This window comes from Xyrauchen texanus, chromosome 8 (assembly GCF_025860055.1).
Source record: "Xyrauchen texanus isolate HMW12.3.18 chromosome 8, RBS_HiC_50CHRs, whole genome shotgun sequence".
NCBI classification, from domain to species: domain Eukaryota; kingdom Metazoa; phylum Chordata; class Actinopteri; order Cypriniformes; family Catostomidae; genus Xyrauchen; species Xyrauchen texanus.
In genome coordinates, this window is record NC_068283.1 from 34,823,553 (window position 1) to 34,836,681 (window position 13,129).

A 13,129-nucleotide genomic window follows, 5' to 3' on the forward strand; every position below is an offset into this window, starting at 1 on the left:
TTGACCCAAAAACATTGTAGTCATACCTAGTCCAGGTTAAGGCTGATTAAACTACCCAACTGTAACATCGATTTTACACTAAGTCGATGCTTATCTGCATGATAATGGGGGCTACAGGAGCACAAGCCCCTGCCCCTTTTGTTTACAAATGTAAAGGTGCCTTTTACATGGAGGTGCATTTAAGAGTTCAGAGTTTTAAGCGGAGGTGTCTTCACTAGTCTTTTTTGTTTTGTAGCTCAAACATACAAGTATTATGTCCTTGATTAATATTATGTAAAATAAATGGAGAACAATCCACTCTAGATGTGTGTGTGTGTATGTGTTTGTGTGTGTGTGTGCGCGTGTTTTTGTGATTTACGAGGACAATTTTGTAAGTTACAAACTGGTAATTACAAGGTTATTATGCTATAAATGTGATTTATGAGGACATTTGTAGTGTCCCCATAATTCAAATTGCTTAAAAATCATACTAAACAATGTTTTATTGAAAATGTAAAAATGCAGAAGGTTTTCTGTGAGGGTTAGGTTTAGGGGTTGTGTTAGGTTTAGAGGATAGAATCTATAGTTTATACAGTATAAAAGTCATTATGTCTATGGAAAGTCCTCATAATGATAGGTAGACCAACATGTGTGTGTGTGTGTATGTGTGTGTGTGTAGACATGTGTATGTTGAATGACTCATGAACTTAACGCCTGCAGTCTGAGGAAAAGCATTTATGATGTCATCCCCTCTCTTTTAAATTAGCAATGAAGACCAAGTCAAATTAAACAGATCAACCCCTCAAACCATAAAAAATGTCCTGGATCAAATTAACTTGTGTTATTTTAAAACTGAAAAATACTGGTACCAATAAGAGAAGCCTTATTCCATTTAAACAAAGGGAGGTTTACTCTTAACATGACACATACACTGAATTCATTACCACTTCATTCAAAATACAAGGTAAATGGTATAAGAGAATCACTCCCCAGTCCATTAAACTAGAAGACCTCTCATAACCATTTAGCCTAAAAGGAAAGCAGAGCCTGATCTTGTCAAGTGCATAAGCACGCATTATTGATGTCTGTCCCTAGAAGAGCTGGTTTTAAAATTCCTATTTAATCCACCTAAAGAGACAATTCCTTTAGGAAAGATCTTATTACACTTACCCAATGCTTTTCTGTTTAGAACTGTATCTGGTTCCAGTGGCAATATGAATGAGTCATGTATTCCATACAGGAAAGTGCATCATGCACTACCAAAACTGACGTAAATATGTCACTGGAGAGCTGACAGCATGCCAAGAAGTAAAATGTATATGAGATGTATGCCGCAGCATGTGTTGTGATAATGAATGTTTTCGGTGTGGAAGTGTGAAGTGTGGAAGAGAAAAAAATATCATTGAGATCTTGACAGGAGTCTGTTCTCTGTCTGTCATTCAAATGTGCATGGTATAAACATAGTTTTTTTTGTAAAAGTGGATAATAAAGTAGGAAGGTAAGTGTAGATAGCATATTACCACATACAATAAATAATAATAATAAAAACAAATTATTTGTTCATTTTTCTTTACATTTCTTTGTCTCTAGTGAAGTCTTGCAGTTCTGTTTGCATGGTATTCATTTAATATATTTTTGTCACATAAGAAATTGCCCAGTGGACTTTTCATATTTTAGTTATGATTTTTATGTCATTTTAATATGAACATAGGATTAAATGTCACCTGCCGTAGAATGTTGCCTGTGTTAGTGCCTATTGCACATTTAATCAGGTGTAGATATCATGTGTTTGTTTCAAGTGATAAAAACAGGCTAAGTTCAATAAAAACAATATTCTGGGGCCTGGGTAGCTCAGCGAGTAAAGGAGTCACGAGTTCAAATCCAGGGTGTGCTGAGTGACTCCAGCCAGGTATCCTAACCAACCAAATTGGCCGGTTGCTAGGGAGGGTAGTGTCACATGGGGTAACTTCCTTGTGGTCTCTATAATGTTCTCGCTCTTGGTGGGGCACGTGGTGAGTTGTGCGTGGATGCAGCTGAGAATAGTGTAAAGCCTCCATACGTGCTATATCTCTGCGGTAACAGGCTAACAAGCCACGTGATAAAATGCGCAGATTGACAGTCTCAGACACGGAGGCAACTGAGATTCATCCTCCGCAACCTGGATTGAGGTGAGTCACTACCCACCACGAGGACTTGGAGCGCATTGGGAATTGGGCATTCCAAATTGGGAAGAAAGGGAGAAAAAAAATTTAATTAAAAAAAATTCTAATGCATCTTATATGACCTAGATGTCCCTCTCAAAATTCTCCTTAAAATTTTAGAAATGGAAAACATGTTGAATCATCAAGCATCTTTGTTCTGAGATCAGCCTATGAAGACTGTGACACATTGCCCTTGTCTTTATAAAGGGACCAGAATCTATAGTCCTGTATTAAAGAGGCAGGGAGAATTATTGAATGTAGCCTGATGCTCTTTCAACACCTCTGTCCTGGACTTCCTCTGCATTCCTGTGACTCGTGACCTTGAGAACATATTTAAATCAAGAAAGAGAAGAGAAGAGCCAGATTTGGTATGCTTTCAACCATAAGCCAGAGAGATAAATATCTCAAAACAACACTGAGCTTGGACAAGATTGCAAATATGACAGGTATTATCAAACCTGTCAGACCTTGAAAAGGAAGATGGGATTTTCTCTCTTTTAAACTAAAATGAAAGGAGGAAAGTTATTGATCTTAGGATAGCTTAAAAGTAGTACATAGGATTTAGTGCTGCAGAACTAATTAAATTAGTCTATAAATATATGAATGAATGAATGAATGAAAGAATAAGTGTATTGTGCCAGAGTAGGGTAAGACCGAAAGGTGTTAAATTGATTAATTGTATTGCTTAGAAATGAAAAAAAAAAAAAAATAAATAAATATGGCTGAATCAAATCCTCAAGCTGTTTAAAAGCTGGACATGTCCTAAAAGGATATGACCAGATAAAAAAAAATATTATACAATTAAATAAGCTTAAGAAAAAATGGAAGCAAAAAGTAACATAATTGTAATAATAATAATTATTATAATTATTATAATAGTAATAATAATAAACGATTAGGCTGTTCTTTTTTCTATTGCTTCTTTAAGTTATGTATTTGCTATTTCCTGTTTGTTTTACAGCAGTTTTAACATGACATGACAATTTGCTAAGCTCATGCCATCTGACAGATATTGCGCAGGGGAACTGCGTCAAGCGTTAATGGGGGTCGTTCTGTGTGCATCCCATAACTCTTCTGTAAGGAGAAGCAGTTTCATCATTTTCATTATGTAAATGAGAAACAGCCTACATAGCAAGCTTGTAGAAGCACAAAGAAATGCATATTTAACTGCATATGAAAAATGTTTGCCTTTCATTTAAATCTTTTTTTTTCCAAGACGAAACGATTCAACTTACACACGCACCATTTAAAAGGCACAGATAATGAGGCATTATGAATGAATGAATATCACATTTACATAGCACTTTTCTGACACACAGAGCACTTTACACAGTTAAGAGGGGACTCTCCTCAACCACCACCAGTGTGCAGCATCCATCTAGATGATGCAACTGCAGCCATAGTGCACCAGTACATTCACCGGCTGTTGGTGGAGATGACAGAGAGTTATACAGCCAATTAATGGAAGGGGTTAATAAGAGGACACGACTGATGAGGGTCAACGTTACACCCCTACTCTTTTTGAGAAGTGCCCTGGTATTATTATTGACCACAGAGAGTTAGAACCTCAATTAAACGTCTCATCCGAAAGACAAGTGCCTTTTTAGTGTCCCCGTCACTATACTGGGGCATTAGGACCCACTCAGACCACAGGGTGAGCACCCTCTGCTGGCTTCTCTAATACCTCTTATACAAGGTCTCCCGTTCAGTTACTGACCAGACTTAATCCTGCTTAGCTTCAGTGGCAACCTGTCTTGAGCTACAGGGTGAAATGGCTGCTGAACAATGTAATTATGTAACTCGTACACGGTGCTTCTATGGTGCCATGATTTTAAAAACCTACTATTTGTCTCAATGTGTCGGCGCAGTGGCCAGTGTGAAAACAAAGCACTGTAATGACTCGTTTGTAAGACAATTACAGAATTTCACTTAGGCCTATTAATAAATCACTAAAAACCACTCTTGTTGGTTTAAATTATTTAGTTCCACATTTACAGCATGCCAGTTTACATACTGAGGGCATTATACGGTTTACAGAGGGGACTGACACAGAGCGAAGTGGTCAAGGACAGTGTTCGACATCCTCAGAATGGTAAACACGTTATTAAATGACTTCAGCTCAGCGTTGAGGCGGCTGCTGAGCGCGCGAGTGAATGCGCGCGAGAGAGTGAACCGGTTTGATTGGATTAAGACGCAGAGCCCGCGTGGGAACTACACAGATTAGTTTAGACCGGGGAACTCCGCTCGCGCTGAGTTCTTAATTTTGTAGTGACATTGGACAGCATTTATCCGCACGCGCGCAAATTCTGAACGGCTATTCATTTTGTCAGCGCGCAGTGACGCCTCCTCCGTCATGTGGGGCGCAAACAGAGGGTCACACAGGAACGCGAGGAGGAGCCGCCGTGTTTACAATTAACGAATAATTTTTGGACGCGAGAAAAAACGAATTCTGGTCAGGCGCAACGTGCTTGGCTACTCTCGGAAAAGTTCCAGCAGCTGGAAAACATGTAGAAACGCTTCTCATATCTAACAGGGGCCACCGACTGAGTGTTAAACGCGACGGGAATCGTGTCTTTTGGGCAACAGAGACTGAACAAACACATCCATTTACACCTACCACCGAGGACATAACAGAAAGGCGACAGAAGAATATTTTTCGAGACGGATTAAATGTGCGGCCGAATCTCAAATTAAGGAAATATTGCCTGTATCAATTGATTAAAATGAAGCAGCGCTTCAAACGCATAAGGAATTTACTGTGACACCAGTTCATTTCACTTGTAAATGCTGCACTGACCAAACATTGGGGTGCATATCTTTTGTTTTTCATAGCAGAGGTCTGTCACCCCGGATCGGAGCATCCGGACAGCTGCATCTGGAGCAAAGGAGCGCTGTGCTGTTTGAAGGTTTCTACAGGGGGAAAAAGCACTGGAGCAATGAGTCGCATCCTTCATCCACAGGTACGACTACTAACTAACAATATAAAAGCGCATTGTGCTGAAGCTTCACAACATGTCATTCAATCAGCCAATCATATAAAAAATTAAAAAAAAAAAAAAAACACGTGCGATTAATTTACACAATAAATCCTTTTTCCTCCCTAGCCTAGTATTATTATCTCTTGTTTGTCTAACGGTAAATAAATAACATTTGAAAGCCGCTCAAACTTTTCTAAACTAGTCGCACCGATTTGTTTAATCGGAAGCTATGGAGCTCATTTATTCCTGTCACGAGAGAGCTGTCAGTTAATGTGCCGTTAATTAAATTGCGATCTGTCGATCACGTTTGCGCCTATAAAAACAGCACATTTTATTATCTAATTTATTATTATGTTTTCAGACAATTAGGTGCACGAAATAGGCATAGGACATACAATTGACAATGTGGGCTACTTTATAAAAGTATCCAGTATCTTAAATGTTGGCAACTGGATTTTTTTTAAGCACATTTATGTCGCTTTACGACACACGAGAACACTAAACAGGCTGTGGTGACATTTCATATTTTTATGTTGGAAAACTTTTTGGTTAAAATACCTATAATTAGAATAGCAGGTAATGCGGGGCGTTATTTGACACTGAGATTATGAGGGAAACTGTGGAGGTAATTAACCTTCGACGGGGGAGATCAATGCCAATGTGACTCAGCAGCGTGTGGGTGTGCTATTGAATTTTGCAGACGGTAAATAGAAGCAGGGACCGGACCCAGTCCCTTGCCATTCCCCAGATGAGCATAAAGACCTTTTTAAAGAATGTGAATTCCACTGCATCAAAAGCTATTTTAATAGATTGTAAATAATAGGAAATTACACCACTGAAAGGTAAAGAATAGAAAAAGCGATTTTGTTTCCTGGCACTGAAAGGATGCAGCAAGTTTGTCGATCTGGACATCAGCCGTGTTGGCACCATGTCGAAGTAATCTGGAGAAACCCTGACTGTCACAACATACTGTGCAAGTTTACAGATGCCATTATTGTGTGTTGGATTACTCACACACAAAAATTCCATGATTCATCACTGTAGACTAGAACTGTAGAGATAATTTTGCTCTAAAATGATTTGAGTGTCTATTGATTGTAACTGAGAAGTGAGTTAATGAAGATGTGGTACTGTGGTATTGTGGATTTACTTGTTTTTGAATATAGGTTTAGACGAAATGCCCCATCGCTGCCAAGGTTGCAGACACTAACGGAATCAAGAATCGAAACTGCTAATCTACTCCTATTTAACTCTTTCCCCTTGCCTTAGCACATCTAGCAGAAAGACAGATAACCGCAGGTTATTCAAATGATGTGACACCCGCATTTCATTCCTGATATTTCAATTCATTTTTTATTTATATTTATATTTAATTCTCTCATCATTTACTCACCATTATACTGTATCAAACTCATGTGAGTTTCTTTCTTCTGCAGAACTTAAACAAAGATATTTTGATAGATGTATGATGTGTTTATGTCCATACAATGTAAGTCAATAGGGTCCACACATTTCAAGCTCCAAAAAGAACATAAAGGGCAGCATTAAAGTTATCCATAGGACTTGCGTAGTTTAATCCATATGCTTGTCTTCTGAAGCAATAGGATTGGTTGACACACATGAATCTATGAAAATATCTTCATTTGTGTTCCACAGAAGAAAGAAAGTCATTAGAGATTGAGACTGCTTAAGGGTAAGTAAGTGATGACAAAATATAATTTTTGGGTAAACTATTCCTTTTATGAGCACAAAACAACTTATAATGCCATTTGGATAGGTTCATTTCAATGAAAATTGTGAACAATGTTGCTCTGTAGCTCAACCAATGGCTGTTTGTCTGACCAATGCAAGACAAAGAAATAAAACCAAAGGATTGGTAATTGTTTTTGTAATTCCATTTGGTGACACTAGTGGTGCAGAAAGTAGACATTTCACCTTTGAAGAGGGACTAACTTTTTGAGGCATCGGAAGATTGGCCGGAGTGTAGTGCAATCCTGTGATTGACAGGCTTACTGTGGTGATGACTGCCATAAATTTGAGGGCAGAATAAAACTGAGCCGTCTTTAAGGAAGAAAGATTGAAAACCTTATGAATGTGTTATAGATGTTATCCTGCCCTCTCCAGCCTTCAATTGACATTGTTATTGTCATTTCTTTCCCCTCCCACTTGCACTCTTGATGGCATGTTTCCATCACAAAGCCGCCAGCTGTTTACAAGTAATGTCTTTGCCCTTGATTTACACTTTGGTACTTTTGAAGGAAGCTCAGAAAGCATCCCATGTGTGATTGCTTGTGTGTTGATTTCACTGTATAAGATGTACGGCTCCTCATTGACAATACATTGGCCTGGTTAACTACAGAAAGCTTTCTAGTAAAATGAAAGTCAACCCAGTGCAGTTTAATAAGCATACAGCTCCAATTAGCTCATCTCAGACGTAAAAAGGTGTAGGGTTTTTATGCTGTCTGCAGACTCAAAGACTTCCAGCTAAATGTCTTAAAATTGGATGAACATAATTTCAGAGTTTGCATATGGGAGCTTGTCAGTTTCTTCCCAAATGTCAGAAAGAGATGAACTATAAATGTGTTTTTTTTTTTGTTGGGTGAGGGTTGGGGGTGGGGCTCTATGGCTTATTTATTTGCTGCCTTGATGCACTCTAACTGGGAGTTTAGCTATTTGGTTCCACTCTCGCAATGGTATTGAATTTCACACAAAGACACATCTTTTGAATTTCCTTTTTGACAACCTGGTCTCATAGAATGAACGTTTCTCTATTAAAATTGCAAACTGACTTGTATGTTTTACTGCAGTTTCCTGGTGAAATGAACACTAGAGGCTCTACAACAACTGTGTGGTTTAATCATTGTCACACAACTCATGAGTAAAATTGTTGATTTTGATCTTATAAAAACATATTTTTCACTCTATTACTCATCTCACGCTATGATATGATTTCAAAACACTTTTAGTTAATTGCATGATTTGACCCAACTATGTCATTAGCTTGCTTGGTAGCTCACCTGAGTGTTGGCTCGAGTCCAGCCAAAGACGCACAAAAGTGAAAGTGGCATAGAAGTGATACAAAATTACGTTGTTGCTTCAGTTAATATGTGTTTTGTTTTATTTCAAATGTGCATTTTAAAACACTATCAGCTAGGGTTAAGTGTTGGTTAAGGTTAACTTTCATTTATCTTTTCAGACACTACTGGTTAGGTTTAGGACAAAGTTTTAGGTTAGGGAGGTACGATCTAAAATTCACCTTAAAAAACCTCATCTGATTACAACCTCATTTCACTCAGTTTTTGCACCCCAACCACCCCACAGCAGCCAAACCTATAATGAATAACATTGCAATACTCACGTACATTTCATTACACCAGGATGCTTTTGCGTTAGAATTGAGGCTCAATCCTTGTTTCTTACAACAGGCATTTACAAATTTTTATATCCCAGAGGTCAATATTGCGTACATAATTTAGCATACTCCATGCACCACAGTGTCTTTGTGTGACTAATTGCCAGGGAAGATTATAAACACACATGAGGTTTCCCAGAACATAGTTTTTCTCAGTGAGCTGAAAAACATGTCAAACAATTAGTGTCGACTGATATGTCACAGAGGCTGATAAATCAGCTGATATTTGGTAAATGATTGGCATTGGCCTATACATTTTTCAGTTTGTCCGGTTAGTTTCACAAGCCTTGACAGTGCATATAATCACTTGCTTGAATGAGAATGAGCTGTCTGAGACATGCAAATGGCTAATCACAGTTTGTTTTTATGTGCTATTGTGCTATCACAATAATAGACCGGCATGCAACAAAAACTCCTTTAAACTGTACGGCTGAGCAGATGTGCATGTGCTCATAATGTGTAATGCATGCGCATTTCTTTCTCACCCTCTCTCTTTGTTCCATATAACTTTTAAATGTCTTGTCTAAAGATATCTTGTTTAAACAAATCCATTGAATATCTTCCAAATATTTAATTTACGAACCTAACAAAACTTGCACAAGTCCAGCAATTCTTTATGTGAAGCTTCCTGTGGAACCATCCGTGGTTGCTGGAATACTTTGTGCAATGTTATATTCTCCTTCCTTCTTACAAAAAAACAAAGAGAAAAAAAGAAGCTGCAATTTTATGTACATGTTATTTACTATCATATTAAATTGAACCCATACAGTATTTACATTTTTTTAAATAAAAAATATATTCTGGTCGACACTACAGACAACCTTTTAAGAACTTGGAATTAGACTTTCACATTGGGGAAAAGCTGCTCTTTACTCACAGCCAATTCAGGCAATGATTGTTTATTTATTTATTTGTATGCCAATACAATTTGATGCTAATTCAGTGTTAAAGTCCTGGTAGATATTTAGCAGTGTGATATCTATTTTGAGTGATCTTTAAAGGATTGCTCCTCCGCCACATCTCCTGGAAATGTAGCTCATAATAATAACACTAAGCCATTTGGAAGTTGGTTTGCTGAATGTCTCAAATCCCCACTGAAATTCTTCGACTTACGCTCTGAAAGTGACCTAGCTGCTGAGCATTGGGATCTGTAGCATTCCAGCTCATTGGCATCTAGGGACAGTTTTTTATTGCATGCAGGGGGTGAACTTGTGCTCCTCTCTCAATCAGATCTGGACAGTCTCAGGTAGTATACGTCTTGACTTTGTTATTTAAATCTTTCTTGGTTCTCTGCTCTCAATGTCATGGGAGAAATTCAGACCATGTGTGAAATTAATGTTATGAAAACTGATATTAGATGCAATCATTCAAATGACTTTCATTATTGTAAATGGCATTGGAAAACTTTGTCATTGTGTTATTACAGAAGAGCCTACAGTTTGTATAGTGCCTTTCTTCAGTGTAACAGTTTTAACATTGCATAATGGATGATTTCATTTTAGCTTCAAAACAGAACCCAAACGGCAAACGAAATGTTGTGTCATATGCTGTGTCACTTGTGGCTGTCATGGCTGGTTAGGAAAAACAAACAAACAGATGTGTGGAACATGAAAGAGATTTATGTCTTTTCCGTTTATCGCATCGTGCCAGGGTAGGACACAGTGTAAGAATAGATACCTGTCTCTGATTTATTTAAATTGCTTGCATGTAATTCACTGAATATGAATTGATTATGGGCATTTGAATCTGTGCAAAACATGTTTGACTGACTCGGTTGGTTTCAGGTTAACTGGTACTAAATTCTGTGGGAGATCACATTCGTATTTATAGGTATTTGTACATATGTATATGTTTGAAAAGATACTGAAGCATTATATGCATTATCAATGTATTGACAGTATCTAAAACATAAAGCCTTTACAATTTTAGCGATGCAAATCTTTACGAACCCTCTGAAAAAGGTTGAAACTGAAATGGTCAGAACCTTTGCAATTGTATCACCGCTGCTGACCGAATTTCACACTCAATTAAAAATCCAATAGCGGGACTCCAATAATGAACATGGATAAATTGCACATAAAAGACATTTGTAATATTACATTTATTTATACATTTAAAAGACTTTATTTCCAAGTTTCAGTATCTATTTAAACAAGCATAATTGTATGCGTGTCAGCAACAAACTTTATGCATGAATACAAAAAGATCACAATTAATTACTGAAGTTAATGAAGTATCTGCTAGTTCATTGGTGTACACCTTTTAAAATGACATAGTTGAAATGCATGAATGTTTTGGTGGACTGCCAGTGATTTGAAAATTTTCAAATGATGTATCATCTTATATTTAAAAATATGATTAGCTTCAAGTATTTATCACCACATCTGGTGGAATTTATAAATGACTAAGTTCTGGTATTAAACTATACATGGCACAAGCTGATAAGCCACATTCTCAGCAGAATACGGTTGTCATACTTGTTTTGAGTGCTTAATACAATTACATTCACACACAGGGCAGGATCAGCATGAGAGCTGCATTCACTGTCTGGGCCGCACCCACCTGAGACAGCTCTCAATAAGACAGACTGCCCTCACTGTGAGGGCATGAGTCTCAAGATGCTTCACGGGTCTCAAGATGCTGGGGGAAGGGAAGGACGTTGCCTCCCCTTCCCCTAGCGAGGGCGAGGAGCGTGCATGTGCAACTTACAAGGAGATGATTCACTTCTTTTCAAAGGCGGTCGAAGAGCTGGGTCTCAAGTGGTCTCCTCCAGAGGAACCTGAAAAATCTCACCTTGATGAAAGGATCTTACAGTCCAGACGCCATTATGCTACCACGTTCCGCCCCTTTCTTCCCGGAAGTTAATAACAAACGGACAAAATCCTGATGCGCTCCCTATTCAGCTCGCTCGCACAACGATTCCACTCTCCTCACTAAAGTGGACAACGGGGAAGACAAATGCAAAGTGCACTTATTACAGGGACAATCCCCCCCGGAGCAACCTGGAGTTAAGTGCCTTGCTCAAGGACACAATGGTGGTGGCTGTGGGGATCGAACCTGCGACCTTCTGATTAACAGTTATGTGCTTTAGCCAACTACGCCACCACCACTTCTAATTTTACAGGCTGAAATGGAATGTGTTGACTATGCTTTTCACACGGCAAAGAATTCGAACATTTCGTTAAGAGCGATTGGATGCAGGGCTCACTCCATCAATGCTCAAAGCTAATGTGGCAACTATATCTACGTAGCATGCACCTGAAGCCGGCACCTCTATAGGCAAACATGGTTTAATCAGAATTCCTGAAGGGGGGTGGAGTGGCTAAATTCCACTTGCCCTGCTACAGTTCTGACTTGTGATCTAACTTTGGTCCTAAAAGTGCTCACGGGGCCTCCCTTCGAGTCTCGGGACTATGTTGAATTGTGTGTGCATTCTCTTACTGCTGGCTTTAGCCTCAGTAAAATGGGTCGGTGATTTGCAAGCACTGCCAGTTAACAATTCAAGTCTTGAGTTTAGTCCGGGACTTTCACAAACCACTGTCAAACCCAGAAAAGGCTATGTGCCTAAGGTAACCATACCCTTCAGAGTACAGGTGGTTCACCTTAAAGACCCCCCTCCTTGCATTTGTTATGCCCTTTGCAAGTGCTACACACATCTTGAATGCACCCACCAATTCAGACTGTCTGACCAGCTCTTTGTATGCTATGCGTGGCCTTCTGCCTGGGGACGGAGGGGTCACTGCTGGCCACGAGAGCCGGAGGAACCGCTGCCATCTGCTGAAGAATGGGAGGAGCGGTTCCGTCCGCCAGGGGCCAGAGGACTCGCTGCCGTCTGCTGGGGAACTGAGGGATCACTGCCGGCTGTGAGAGCCTGTGGAACTGCTGCTGTCTACTGAAGAGGCGGAGGAGCGGTTGAGGACCGGGCGACAGCGCGTCCGGGAGTAATGTTCATTTCCCACGAGCACAGAGGTAAATCAGACAATGTCACATTTAGACAGCTACACTGCATTTTTTGTAGTTCAAGCACTTAATTGTTCAGATGTGGGGGTTGTATTTTGAATTTTTGGTTACAATGTTGTGAATTTTTGTGATGTCATGTATTACACATGCAATATGACATAATATGAATAGGTTAGGCTACATAGAATTTGTATATTAAAAAAAGCTAAAATGTGATTAAATCGTGAAAAAAATTAATCTAAAATATTATTTTTCACAAACTGTATAGCCTATACAGTTAAGTAAAGAAGTTTGCATAACCCTTTTCTTTTTATAAGTTTCCACTCCTCTTTCAGAATGTATACAAATAGACTATAAGAGATTATATTTTTTATGTAGTACTGCCCTTCAAAAGCTACATAACACAAAATGTACTCTTATTTACACAAATCATATTGTTCAAAAGTTTGCACCCCTTGGTTATTCTTATGTTGCCTTCTTGAGCATCAATAATTGTTTGCACTTATTGTAATAGTTGTGTATTAGTCCCTCAATTGTCAAATTCTGGATCTCATATATAGCCACTGTTGGGAAGAACTCAAATGTGCAGAAGATGCAGA

At 38.8% G+C, this 13,129-nt stretch overlaps 1 protein-coding gene across 1 annotated transcript in view; it reads left to right on the forward strand.

The window, feature by feature from the left end:
- Positions 1-4,937: 4,937 nt before the first annotated feature.
- LOC127647742 (corticotropin-releasing factor receptor 1-like) overlaps positions 4,938-13,129 on the forward strand; it is a 197,074-nt gene continuing 188,882 nt past the window's right edge. Inside the window, exon 1 of the mRNA XM_052132185.1 lies at positions 4,938-5,140. Coding sequence (XP_051988145.1) covers positions 5,117-5,140 — 24 coding nt within the window. The 5' untranslated portion in view covers positions 4,938-5,116. The remainder of the gene's footprint in view (positions 5,141-13,129) is intronic.